This window comes from Aquarana catesbeiana, linkage group LG03 (assembly GCF_042186555.1).
Source record: "Aquarana catesbeiana isolate 2022-GZ linkage group LG03, ASM4218655v1, whole genome shotgun sequence".
NCBI classification, from domain to species: Eukaryota; Metazoa; Chordata; class Amphibia; order Anura; family Ranidae; genus Aquarana; species Aquarana catesbeiana.
In genome coordinates this window covers 437,818,620-437,832,867 of record NC_133326.1, presented here as the reverse complement: position 1 = coordinate 437,832,867, position 14,248 = coordinate 437,818,620, and the positions used below count along the sequence as shown (strand labels likewise).

The 14,248-nt window shown below is 41.7% G+C and overlaps 1 protein-coding gene across 2 annotated transcripts in view; it reads right to left on the bottom strand.

The window, feature by feature from the left end:
* JADE2 (jade family PHD finger 2) overlaps positions 1 to 14,248 on the bottom strand; it is a 1,082,209-nt gene that overhangs the window by 659,763 nt on the left and 408,198 nt on the right. For both annotated transcript variants that reach the window (XM_073620794.1, XM_073620796.1), the window contains exon 4: positions 3,360 to 3,517. In XM_073620794.1, coding sequence (XP_073476895.1) covers positions 3,360 to 3,517 — 158 coding nt within the window. The remainder of the gene's footprint in view (positions 1 to 3,359; positions 3,518 to 14,248) is intronic.

The following is a 14,248-nucleotide window of genomic DNA, read 5'->3' as shown; positions in this document are numbered from 1 at the left end:
ATTTGGACTGCCTGATAATATTTTGCAATGTCTGGAACACCCAGCAAAAAAATTAGAGTAGAGCGGGAAACCCTGGGCCACTTATGTGCCCAGATGAAGGTAAGAAGTCTGCTCTGGAGTAGCCACAGATAGAAAGCAGGGATCCAGACAGGAAGAGTCCGAAAATAGTAAACAATCTTTGGGAGGCCGGTCATCCTGACTGCGTGAATACAGCCAATCCAGGATAAGGTGGGAAATCGCCAAGACACCATGAGAGCTGTGACAGTGCGCAAAAGCTGGTAGGAATTGGCGGAGAAAAGGGAAGCAAAAGAGGGGGTCAACTTGATGCCCAAGTAGTCCAGAGAGGAGCTAGCCCAGCGGTAGGGGAAGGAAGATTGGAGATGTGAGACCAGGGAACATGGGACAGTCTCTTTGCTGGATGTGGGGGTCTCTTTGCTATATGGAGCTGTTTGCTGGATGGGGATCTCTTTTCTGGATTGGGCTGTCTCTTTGCTGGAGGGGGATGTCTCTTTGCTAAGTCAGGGTGCCTCTTTGCTATATGGAGCTGTCTCTTTGCTGGAGAGGATGTCTCTCTGCTGGAGGGGATGTGTCTTTGCTGCATTGGGATGTCTTATCGCTACATTGGGCATGTCTCTTTGCTGGAGGATATGTCTCTTTGCTATATGGAGCTGTCTCTCTGCTGAATTGGGATACCTCTTTGCTGGATTGGGCTTTCTATTTGCTATATGGAGCTGTCTCTTTGCTGGTCTGGGATGTCTCTTTGCTTATATGGAGCTGTCTCTTTGCTGGATTGGGATGCCTCTTTTCTGGAGGAGCTGTCTATTTGCTAAATGGAGATGCCTCTCTGCTGGATTGGGATGTCTCTTTGCTGGATTGGTATGCCCCTTTGCTATATGGAGCTGTCTCTTTGCTGGAGGGGATGGATCTTTGCTGGATTGGGCTGTCTCTTTGCGGGATTTGGCTGTTTCATTGCTATATGGGAATGTCTCTTTGCTGGATTGGGCTGTCTCTATGCTGAATATATGGAGATGACTCTACTGGATTGGGCTCTCTTTTTGCTATATGGGGAAGTCTCTGCTTTATGGAAATTTCTCTTTGCTGGATTGGAATGTCTCTTTGCTGAATATATTGGGCTGTCAATTTGCTGTCAATTAATATTGCCCAACGCCCCAGACATGCAGTTCTGGCGCCTGGCTCCTAGATTCAAAACAAATGTGTTAAGCCCTATAATACCATGTATAACAGAGTGGAAACCAGGGTTGATAAAAAGCAATGATTTAAAAAAAAATAAAAAATTGATTTTTTTTTTTTTATTTAAATCAGATTGTTTAAATACATTTTATTTTAATAAAATGCTTTTGGAGTAAAAATCTGTCTAAAGATAATTTAGTTTATTCAGCATGAAATGGAGCTCAGTTATGTAGCATGAGGCTGTATATTCTGCAATATTACAATTTTTGGTAAACTCATTCAATAAATCCAAGTTGAGATAACATGCACTGCATTCACACAATTTCCCAGTAACCATGAAATAAAACACAGTTAATTTATCCTATTGTTTTGCAAATCTTTGTACACTGCAAACTGTATGACTGAATCTGTTCTGATATTGTTGTTTTACTAACTTGATAGCTTATTATTCTAAATAGGAAACCTTCATTTTGTTTGCAAATAATAAAGATTCTAACTACCATCTAGAATGAGTCCTTACATTTAAAGAGCACCCGCCATTTCAGATCCATCATGGCAGTGCCTGTTAGCGGGCATCTACCTGCTCCTGCCACCTCCGCAACCTTGTTTTGCGTGGCTGCCGCATCACCAGCCGTCCTATTAAAGTGAATGGGACTGTTGGTGAGTCAATAGCGGCTCAGAGGAGGAGCCGCTGCAGGACAGAGATGACAGTTGTTTTTCAAAATTATGATATAAATCAAGTTGATTTAAATCAAGTCTTTTTTACTAGCGATTTAAATCATGATTTAAATCGACTTGACTAAATCAAATCCACCCTGGTGGAAACTGCAAGTTATTGTGCCCAACCATGCAAATAATTTCCATCAACAATTTGTGTAACGCTTTCTTTCTATATCCAAATGCCAAGGCACATGGCAGCTGTCTGCCCCAATCATGGCAAATTCATAATAAAAGAAGATGGATCTGCCTCCTAATGTGTAAAATAAAATTTAACATATCATTTTAAGGCATGCACACAAATTTCTTCCAATTTATATTTTTTTCCAATATGAATAACACACATACATGAGCCCTGGACAATTGTGGCCTAAACCCACCCTAGTCATAGGAAAATCTGCCCAATAACACACTAAGACCACCCACCTTGTATAAAGCCTCCACCTGAAGAATGTTTTGTCCAGCAACTTATTGCAGTGCCCTAGATAAAAACGTGTTTTTGTCTGACCGGAGCAGCATTACAACTTGATGACTAGTAATGCTAAGAAGCTCCTTTACTAATATTGTACAATAGTTAAAAAATATTTCAGAATACCATCATGTACAAGATATTTAGGGTGCGTTTTGGAGAAGTAATTACAAGAGGTACAATCAGGTGCAATAGTTACTACCAATCAAGAATGGATACGCCTTATTGTAGTAATTTAGCAAATTAGCTCATATTTGGATAAAACTGTTATGCCCCGTACACACGGTCGGACTTTGTTCGAACATTCCGACAACAAAATCCTAGGATTTTTTCCGACGGATGTTGGCTCCAACTTGTCTTGCATACACATGGTCACACAAAGTTGTCGGAAAATCCGATCATTCTGAACGCGGTGACGTAAAACACGTACGTCGGGACTATAAACGGGGCAGTGGCCAATAGCTTTCATCTCTTTATTTATTCTGAGCATGCGTGGCACTTTGTCCGTCGGATTTGTGTACACACGATCGGAATTTCCGACAATGGATTTTGTTGTCGGAAAATTTTATATCCTGCTCTCAAACTTTGTGTGTCGGAAAATCCGATGGAAAATGTCCGATGGAGCCCACACACGGTCTGAATTTCCGACAACACGCTCCGATCGGACATTTTCCATCGGAAAATCCGACCGTGTGTACGGGGCATTAAAGTGTTGAAGCATTTATAAACACTTTAAAGCTCCCTTAAAGATCTTAAAAAATATGCACATGGTTCTGAGCTTGAGTATACAAAAATGAGAGGAGCACTAAAATAAACAGCCAATATAACAAGCATATGCATTCTTCATATCCTACAATTTTTATAGGGTATTAAATCCTACTCTATGCACTTGTAATCTACGTGTAAGAACTCCAAACCACTTGTAATTAAATAAAACCTAAAGAACCAAGATGTAGTTGATTAAGCAGATAAGTTTACTTACCTGACTTGTGGCTGAGGTACTGCATCTATATTTGCAGGCACCTGCACCCCTTTCTCCCAGTCTTGCCTCCATGGATCGGCCAGTATGTAAAAGTCATCTGGGCCAAACTGATGTGAGTCTGGTACTTTCATAGCCGTTATCAAATCCGTTCGAAAAACCTGAAATGAGAGAAAAATGATCATGCTCTATTATGCAAGTCAGTTACGTTACCGTTTTTATAATTTCAACACTATCCTAGCAAAAAGACAATTTTGCCTATTTATGATGCATTCTTATAAACTATAGCACAATTACAGAGAATATTAAATCATTTCAAGTTACTGCTATAAGAGGAGTGTAAACATCAAAGCAAATTACAAAAGCAAACAAAAAATCTACTAGCCTATGTTCACAACAAACCGCTGTGGTGCAGTGGTGTATTAAAGTGTGCACTTTTTTTGCGCGCTAATATGTGCTGCGTTAGGCAGCCTATTCAAAATGAATGGGTTGGCATGTACCGGAGCTGCCCAGGAATCAGACCTGCACCTTTTTTTGGCAGTGTACTGCACATCAGTGAGTTGGCTAGCATTGCATGCCTCTGTCAGCAAGGTGCATTGGGGGTGCCATGAATAGCACCGCATCGCACTATAGAGAGTAGCGTGTAGTGCCGTGCATTGTGATAATGCACAAGGAGACTGTGCATTCCTACAATGCAATAATGTGTAAGGGGGCTTTAAAATGTTTCAAAATTGCAAACTGAAAAACGTGTGGTTGACCAAACTCCATTCAGGTGGCCTATTAGTATAGCTTAGGACATTGCTTGAGACAGTAATGTTACTGTGTAAAGTAATATTCTTCTTCAAATCAAGAAAAACTCCTCAAAAAACATTTATACATTGGTACATACAGTATATACATATGGTAGATGAAAAGGACATCTTTGAAATTAGTGGGCTTTGCAGAGACAATTGGGTTTATTTACTAAAGCCGGAGAGTGCAAAATCAGGTCCACTGATTGGTTTCTATGCAGAAGCGAGCCTGATTTTGCACTCTACAGCTTTAGTAAATACCGTAAACCCTGATGTCACTTTGCCCTGCACGTGCAAACTTACTGTGTTTCTTTAACCACTTCCCGACTGCCTGCCGTCGTCATACGGTGACACAATGGTACTCCTGCGCAAATCACCGTAGCTGTACGGCGCTCATGTCCGCAGGTAGGGGGCGCACTCTCCCCCGCGGCGATCGGATTAGTTACAGAACTGGTCAGTCTCCATGCCCATGATTTCTGGCCTGGACCTGATGATCGGATCTGGCGAATGAAATGCCTCCTCTGTAGGTGAATTGTAAACACAGGCAGAGAAAGTGATGTTACCTCCCCCTGTGGAATCCTTTTCGGTTCCAGAGAGAGGAGAGAGGACATCTAAAAGTGAGTTGCACCAACACTACACTGGCACTGTACACGTAAGCCCACATTTCAACCCCCGATCACCCCCCAATCCCCCCCCCAGTTAACCCTTCCACTCCCTGTCACTGTGTCACCAAGTGCAGTTTTCAGATTTTTCACTGATCACTATACTGGTGTCACTTGTGTAATCAGAATTAGGGCAGTTGGTAGTAGACCTGGGTAGCTTTAGGGTACCCCCCATTAACCCCCTAATAAAGGTTTAACTCCTTGATCACCCCCCCAGTTAACCCTTTCACCCCCTGTCACCAGTGTCACTAATATAGTGTACAGATCTCTTTCCTGATGGCTGTATTCAGTGGATGACGCTAGTTAGCCAGTTACGGTCACCGTCAGGTTTTTATAGCGTCCGGGTACCCGCCACATATTACTAAATAAGGGTTTAACCGCCTGATCACCCCCCAGTATAGGTTTTAGTGTCAGTTAGGGTCAATTCCAGGCAGCGTCAGATTAGTGCCAGTAGCGCTAACACCCACGCACACACCATACACCTCCCTTACTAGTAAAGTATTTGAACGGGTCAATATCTTTGATCTGATCAGATCTATACTAGCATCCCCAATAGTTTAGTGTTCCCAAAAAAGCGGGATCAGCCCAGATACCTGCTAGCACCTGCATTTAGCCCCTCTGCCCAGCCCACCCAAGTGCAGTATCAATTGATCACTGTCACTTACAAAACACAACACACATAACTGCAGCGTTAGCAGAGTCAGGCCTGATCCCTGTGAACGCTAACAGTTTTTTTGGTAGCGACTGAAGCAGTCGCTGACAACCAGTTGCTCTTTTGCCTGAGAGTTGCACTAGTTGTACCTGTAAATTTAGAGGCCAAAATGTCCAGACAGAGGTACACTAATGAAGAGGCCTACCCATTACTCAACATGACAGATGAGAGCGAAGGGGAAGCTGTCTCACTGGCAGATTCAGGCTCAGTATACGAACCAGTAGAGAGCAGCGGCACCCTGACTGATAGCTCTGACGGCGGAGTAGTGGTCCCTGCTAAGATCAGGCGTACCCAATCCCATTCTTCTGTTGAGGTGCAAGAACCACAGGGCTCTCGTATGGAGCAGAGATCCAGTACTAGTGCCACTCATCCTTCTGGTGAACTGGCAAGCAACCAGCGGCCTAGTACACCCTGGTCGTAGTCAAACCAGCACTGCAGTAACACGTGGTGAAGTAGCGAGTGCCATAGGTGCAGTTCAAGCTGGTGCAGTGGCTAGCACAAGTAGTGTCCCGAAGCCACCAAGAAGAAAAAGACAGACCCATCGAGCCCATAGTGCCCTTCCCACTGCATTTGCCAATCCTAATTGGGAGCCCACCACTTCTGAAGCACCCGTACTTACCTCCCATTTACTGGCAAACCCAGAATTCAGGAGGAAACAGTCACTTGATTTTTATTCACTGTTTTTCATGGAAGATCTCTATAGATCTATTGTGGACCAAAGCAATTTGTATGCTGGTCAATTCATCGCCGCTAATCCCCATTTGACTCTTGCCAGAGAATGGAAACCTATTACGGTTTCCGAAGGCAAGACCTTTCTGGTCCTATCCCTCCTCATGGGCATAACTAAGAAAAATGAGTTCCGGTCATATTGGTCCACTGACCCAATTCACCATATGCCCGTGTTCTCTGCTTCCATGGCCAGGACGTAATACGAGCAGATCTTGCGGTACATGCATTTTAATGACAATGAACTTTGTCACCCTTGGGGTCACCCTAAATTTGATCAGCTCCACAAAATTTGGCCCCTCGTAAACCACTTCAACTAAAAGTTTGCAGCCTTGTTTACTCCTGATCAAGTTGTCAGTGTTGATGATTCCCTGATTACATTTTCTGGCTGCTTGTCTTTCAAACAGTATCTCTCCAGCAAGCGTGCCAGTTATGGGATCAAGTTGTATAAGCTCTGTGACAGGGCAAAAGGCTATAGATATAGTTTTATGGTTTACGAGGGAAGAGATAGTCACATGGAGCCCCCCAACGGCCCAGACTACATAGGTAGCAGTGGTAAGATTGTATGGGACTTGGTGTCACCCTTATTTGGAAAGGGATACCATTTGTACAATGACCATTATTACACAAGTGTGCCACTTTTTAGTCACCTATTTGATGGTGGAATTGGCGCATGTGGCTCCGTGCAATCTAATTGCCGGGGCTTCCCCCCAACGGCTTGTAGAATCTCGACTTAAGACAGGGGGAGAAAGCCTGCTTGAGAAGTAATAATTTGCTTGCAGTGAAGTGGAGGGATAATCTGAATATTTTTGTTCTGTACACAGATACGACTGTCCAAATTCCAATGGCGACTGGTGTTGTTGTGAAGCCCCTCTGTGTCCCCGAATACAACCTTAATATGGGAGGGGTGGACTTCAACGACCAGTTGATGGCACCCTACTTAATTGCCCCTAAGGCCAGATGCTGGTATAAAAAAGTGTCTGTATACTTATTCCAATTGGCTCTGCTGAATGCTTATGTGCTATACAAAGTGTCAGGACGAACTGGATCCTTCCTTAAATTCCAGGAAGAGATCACATCCCTTACGTTTCCAGATGGTGCTGTGCCCCAACTTCCCAATGCAAATGCAGTGAGCCAGCTGCATGAGAGGAACTTCCCAGAAGTCCTCTGTGGTGCCCAAGTCCAAAGAACACACTAAAAAAGATGTTGTGTCTGTAGGAAATGCGGATACAGGCATGACACCCGATTTTATTGTCCCTCTTGTTCTGACCAACCTGGTCTCTGCATTGGTGAATGTTTCCTTCGCTACCACACACTAGTGGAGTATTAGCGTAGGGTACAGCACTGCAAGGTCTAGGGCACACTTTCATAGGGTCTCCAAAGATGCCATCGCATTTTGAGAGACCCGAACCTGGAACCTTTACAGTTACAAATAAAAGTGTAAAAAAAAAAAAAAATATATATATATATATATATATACACACACACATATACACAGTTGTGCTCATAAGTTTACATACCCTGGCAGAATTTAGGATTTCTTGGCCATTTCACAGAGTATATGAATTATAACACAAAAACTTTTCTTTCACTCATGGTTAATGTTTGGCTGAAGCCATTTATTATCAATCAACTGTGTTTACTCTTTTTAAATCATAACAGCAACAGAAACTACCCAAATTACTCTGATCAAAAGTTTACATACCCATGTTGTTAATACCGTGTATTGCCCCCTTTAACATCAATGACAGCTTGAAGTCTTTTGTGGTATTTGTGGATGAGGTTCTTTATCTTCTCATATGGTAAAGCTGCCCATTGCTCTTGGCAAAAAGCCTCCAGTTCCTGTAAATTCTTGCATGAACTACACGTTTGAAATATCCCCAGAGTGGCTCAATGATATTGAGGTCAGGAGACTGGGATAGCCACTCCAGAACCTTCACTTTATTCTGCTGCAGCCAATGACAGGTTGACTTGGCCTTGTGTTTTGGATCATTGTCATGTTGGAATGTCCAATTACGTCCCATGCGCAGCTTCCTGGCTGATAAATGCAAATGTTCCTCCAGTATTTTTTGATAACATACTGCATTTATCTTGCCATCAATTTTGACCAAATTTTCCCTGCTTTTGTAGCTCACACATCCCCAAAACATCAGCGATCCACCTCCGTGTTTCACAGTAGGAATGGTGTACCTTTCATCATAGGCCTTGTTGACTCCTCTCCAAATCAAGCATTTATGCTTGTGGCCAAAAGGCTCAATTTTGGTCTCATCACTCCAAATGACTTTGTGCCAGAAGGTTTGAGGCTGGTCTCTGTGCTGCTTGGAGTATTGTAAGCGGGATACTTTGTGGCATTTGCATAGTAATGGCTTTCTTCTGGCGACTCGACCATGCAGCCCATCTTTCTTCAAGTGCCTCCTTATTGTGCATCTTGAAACAGCCACACCACATGTTTTCAGAGAGCTCTGTATTTCACCTGAAGTTATTTGTGGGGGTTTTTTTGTGCATCTCTTACAATTTTCCTGGCAATTGTGGCTGAAATTTTAGTTGGTCTAACTTTGGTTTCAACAGAACCCCTCATTTTCCACTTCTTGATTAGAGTTTGAACACTGCTGATTGGCATTCTCAATTCCTTGGATTACTTTTTATATCCCTTTCCTATTTTATACAGTTAAACTACCTTTTCCCACAGATCCTTTGACAATTCTTTTGCTTTCCCCATAACTCAGAATCCAGAAACATCAGTGCAGCACTGGATGAAAGATGCAAGGGTATGTCAGGAGTCCAGAAACTCATCGACCTTTTATACACACATACACTAATTACAAGAAAACAGATCACAGGTGAAGATGGTTACCTTTAATAGCCATTCAAACCACTTTGTGTCAACTTGTGTGCATGTTATCAGACCAAAATCACCAGGGTATGTAAACTTTTGATCGGAGCCTCAGTTGGTCATTGATACCCAAGAATCTGCAGAAAGGGAAAACCTTCTTACCAGTTACCTGGAAAGTGGTAACAACAGACGCCAGCCTTTCGGGATGGGGAGCAGTTCTGGAAGAGACGACTGTCCAAGGGAAATGGTCCAGAAACGAGAGGACCTTACCCATCAACCTTCTAGAGATTCAGGCAGCGTACCTAGCCCTAAAGGCCTGGACATTCAGGTTGCAGGGTTGTCCTGTCAGGATCCAATCCAACAATGCCACAGCAGTGGCTTATATCAATCACCAAGGGGGCACCAGAAGTCGTGCACTCCAGAGAGAATTAAACCAGATCCTAACCTGGGCAGAAAAGCATGTGCCGTGCATATCGGCAATCTTCATTCCAGGGGTAGAGAACTGGCAGGCGGACTACTTAAGTCGCCAGCAGTTGTTCCCAGGGGAATGGTCTCTTCACCCCGACATCTTCCTGGCTATATGCCAAAGATGGGGGATCCTGGACATAGATCTGTTTGCGTCCAGGTTCAACAACAAGATCGACAACTTTGTGTCAGGAACAAGGGATCCACTTGCATGCGGGACAGATGCGTTGGTGACCCGTGGGATCAGTTCTCACTGATTTATGCATTCCCTCCTATTCTGCTGCTACTACGGCTTCTTCGCAGGATCAAGCAGGAAAAGAGGTTGGTGCTTCTGGTAGCCCCAGCGTGGCCAAGTAGATCTTGGTATGCAGAAATAGTAAAGATGGCGGTAAGGCCCCCATGGACTCTACCACCACGTCCAGACTTGCTATCGCAGGGACCAGTGTTCCATTCCTACCTTACAAACGCTAAATCTAACGGTTTGGCTATTGAAACCCACATTCTGAAGAATCGCGGGCTTTCAGGATCAGTGATATCTGCCTTGATTAATGCAAGGAAGCCAGCTTTCAGTCATTTATTATAGAGTCTGGAAGGCATATGTTTCCTGGTGTGAATCCAGGTGTTGGCATCCCAGAAAGTATGTCATAGGTAGAATCCTGGCTTTTCTGCAAATGGGGTTAGAAACGAAGCTGGCCTTGAGTACCATCAAGGGCCAGGTCTCAGCCTTATCGGTATTGTTTCAACATCCACTTGCTTCACATTCTTTGGTCCGAAGCTTTATACAGGGGGTAACGCGGCTTAATCCACCGGTTAGAGCACCCCTGAACCCATGGGACTTGAATTTAGTTCTGTCAGCATTACAGAAACAGCCTTTTGACCCGATACGACATATTCCCTTGGTTCTTTTGACAAGGAAGCTAGTTTTTCTGGTAGCCATTTCCTCTGCAAGAAGGGTATTAGAATTGGTGGCTCTTTCTTCTAAAGAGCCATATTTAATCATTCACAAGGATAGAGTAGTATTGCCTCCTCATCCTAGCTTTTTACCGAAGGTGGTTTCAGGTTTTCATCTAAACCAGGATATTCTTCTGCCTTCATTTTTCCAGAACCTTCTTCTACAGAAGAAAAGTCACATTCTCTATATGTAGTGACAGCGGTCAAAATCTATTTGGAGGTGACTGCTCAGGTTCGGAAAACTGATGTTTTGTTTGTGTTGCCTGAAGGTCCTAGAAAAGGACAGGCAGCATCGAAATCTACTATTGCTAAGTGGATTCGGCAAGTAATTATTCAAGCTTATGGTTTGAAGAGGAAAGTTCCACCTTTTCAAATCAAAGCGCACTCCACCAGGGCTGTTAGTGCTTCGTGGGCAGTGCATCACCAAGCCTCCATGGCTCAAATCTGCAAGGCCGCAACTTTTTTCTTCAGTCCATACAATCACCAGATTCTATCAGGTGGATGTGAGAAGGCATGAGGATATCGCATTTGGGCGCATTTTGCTGCAGGCAGCAGTATAGGTTCTCAGGTCTGATTGCAGCCTACTTTTGTTTGTGTCTCCCTCCCCTCAGATAGCATTGCTCTGGGGCATCCCATTCAGTAAATACTGTGGCTCTGTGTCCCGTGATGTACGAAAAAGAAAATAGGATTTTTATAACAGCTTACCTGTAAAATCCTTTTCTTCGAGTACATCACAGGACACAGAGGTCCCTCCCCTCTTCTAATACACGTATATTGCTTTGCTACAAAACTGAGGTACTCCCAGTAAGGGGAGGGATTATATAGGGAGCTAAACTTCCTGTCTAGGGTGTGCCAGTGTCCATCACCTAAAGGTGCCTATATAACCCATTCAGTAAATACTGTGGCTCTGTGTCCCGTGATGTACTCGGAGAAAAGGATTTTACAGGTAAGCGGTTATAAAAATCCTATTTTTCAGCCAGCAGTCGGTTTCATGTTAAATCAATCCTAGCAGCTAATTAGCCTCTAGACTGCTCTAGACTGGAATGGCTAAAATCATCTCTATGGTCTAAGAAACCGGAAGCTACGAGCATTTCATGACTTTGGTTTCACCGGATATACACAGCGCCATTGGGAAATTAGGAAAGCATCTTATCACACCGATCTTGGTGTGGTCAGATGCTTTGAGGGCAGAGGAGAGATCTAGAGTCTAATAGACCCCCATTTTTTTCAAAAAAAGTGTACCTGTCACTATCTATTGCGATCATAGGGGATATTTACATTCCCTGTGAAAACAATAAAATTATTTTAAAAAAAATTAAAGGAACAGTGTAAAAATAAAATTAAAAAGCAAAATAAAAAACAAATAAAATAAAGCACCCCTGCCCCCCCCCCCCCCCCCCCTCACGTGCAAAGGCGAACGCAAGCGTCAGTCTGGTGTCATATGTAAACAGCAATTGCACAATGCATGTGAGGTATCACCGCGAACGTCAGATTGAGGGCAGTAATTCTAGCAGTAGACCTCCTCTGTAAATCTAAGGTGGTAACCTGTAAAGGCTTTTAAAGGCTTTTAAAAATGTATGTAGTTTGTCGCCACTGCACAGTTATGCCCAATTTTAAAGCATGTCGTGTTTGGTATCTATTTACTCGACATAAGATCATCTTTTATATTTTTCCAAACATTTGGGCAATAGAATGTGTTTTAGTGCATTAAAAAAGTGTTTTTTTTTTCCCCCAAAAAATTGCGTTTGAAAAATCGCTACGCAAGTACTGTGTGAAAAAAAAAAATTGCAACACCCACCATTTTAATCCGTAGGGCCTTTGCTTTAAAAAACATATATAATGTTTGGGGGGTTCAAAGTAATTTTCTAGCAAAAAAAAAAAAAAAAATATATATATATATATATATATATATATATATATATATATATAAAATATATATATACTTTTTCATGTAAACAAAAAGTGTCAGAAAGGGCTTTGTTTTCAAGTGCTTAGAAGAGTGGGTGATGTGTGGCATAAGCTTCTAATGTTATGCATAAAATGCCAGGACAGTTCAAAACCACCCAAATGACCCCTTTTTGGAAAGTAGACACCCCAAGCTATTTGCTGATAGGCATGCTGAGTCCATGGAATATTTTATATTTTGCCACAAGTTTTGGGAAATTTTTTTTTTTTTTTTTTTTTTTTTACACAAAGTTGTCACTAAATGATATATTGCTCACACATTGCATGAGTATACTGTATGTGAAATTACACCCCAAAATAAATTTGCTGCTTTTCATGAGCATTTTTATAGCACTGGTCGCCGTATAAATGTCAATGGTCCCAAAAATGTGTCAAAAGTGTCCGATCTGTCTGCCGCAATGTCGCATCTATTCCCTATTTTGTAGACGCAATAACTTTTGTGCAAACCAATCAATATACGCTTATTGCGATTTTTTTTTTTTTTTTTTTTAACAAGAATATGTAGAAGAATATATATCGGCCTAAACTGAGAAAGAAATTTGTTTTTTTTTATATTTTTTGGGAGGGATATTTATTATAGCAAAAAGTAAAAAATATTGCTTTTTTTTCAAAATTGTCGCTTTTTTTTGTTTAAAGTGCAAAAAATAAAAACCGAAGAGGTGATCAAATTCCACCAAAAGAAAGCTCTATTTGTGGGAAAAAAAGGATGTCAATTTTGTTTGGGTACAGCATCGCATAAAAAATATATATAAACCTTGCGCCAAAAAAATAAGAGTGAATGATCAAATATGAGCTGCTATCCCCCAAACTAGATGGGAATTCTAATGCAAGTGAGAAAAAGTGTATGGTGGGGGGCGCTAGGTCTATATTAACAGTGAACTATGTTACATATGCAATGTTACACTCAAACAAAGTAATTAAATACACATCAATATGCCATACGAAAATCCTAGATATGTGTGTGAACTGAATACCAAAGGTACATTATTACAAATGATTAACAACCATGCAGTCCCTGCATGTACGAAAAATAATAATGTCCTTGTGAAAAAAACAATATGAAAATCCAAACGGGAAAAATGCATAAAAAATGCATAAAAAAAAAAAAGAGTCCACATGCAGATTATGCAAATCAATATAAGTGAATCTTCTGCTGTTGAAAAATGGAATATACAAATCGATATATATGAAACTTTTTGCTGTGTGGATAGACAACCTTCCCCAGCTGTATTATGCACCCAATGTGCTCTGTAAGTGGATGTCCGCTTACCAGAAGATGTTGACTAGGGCTGCAACGATTATTTCCATAATCGATTAGTTGGCCGATTATTGTTTTGATTAACCGATTATTCAGTTAATAACCTTGAAAAAAAGTGTGGTGTATAATTTAGTTTAATATGTTAAGTTGAAAAAAAAGGAAATTTATTCTTAACCACTTGAGCCCCGGACCATTATGCTGCCTAAGGACCAGAGGTCTTTTTCCAATTTGGCACTGCGTCGCTTTAACTTTTAATTGCGCGATCATGCAATGCTGTACCCAAACGAAATTTGCGTCCTTTTCTTCCCACAAATAGAGCTTTCTTTTGATGGTATTTGATCACCTCTGCAGTTTTTATTTTTTGCGCTACAAACGGAAAAAGACCGAAAATTTTGAAAAAAAATGATATTTTCTACTTTTTGTTATAAAAAAAATCCAATAAACTCAATTTTAGTCATACATTTAGGCCAAAATGTATTCGGCTACATGTCTTTGGTAAAAAAAATGTCAATAAGCGTATATTTATTGG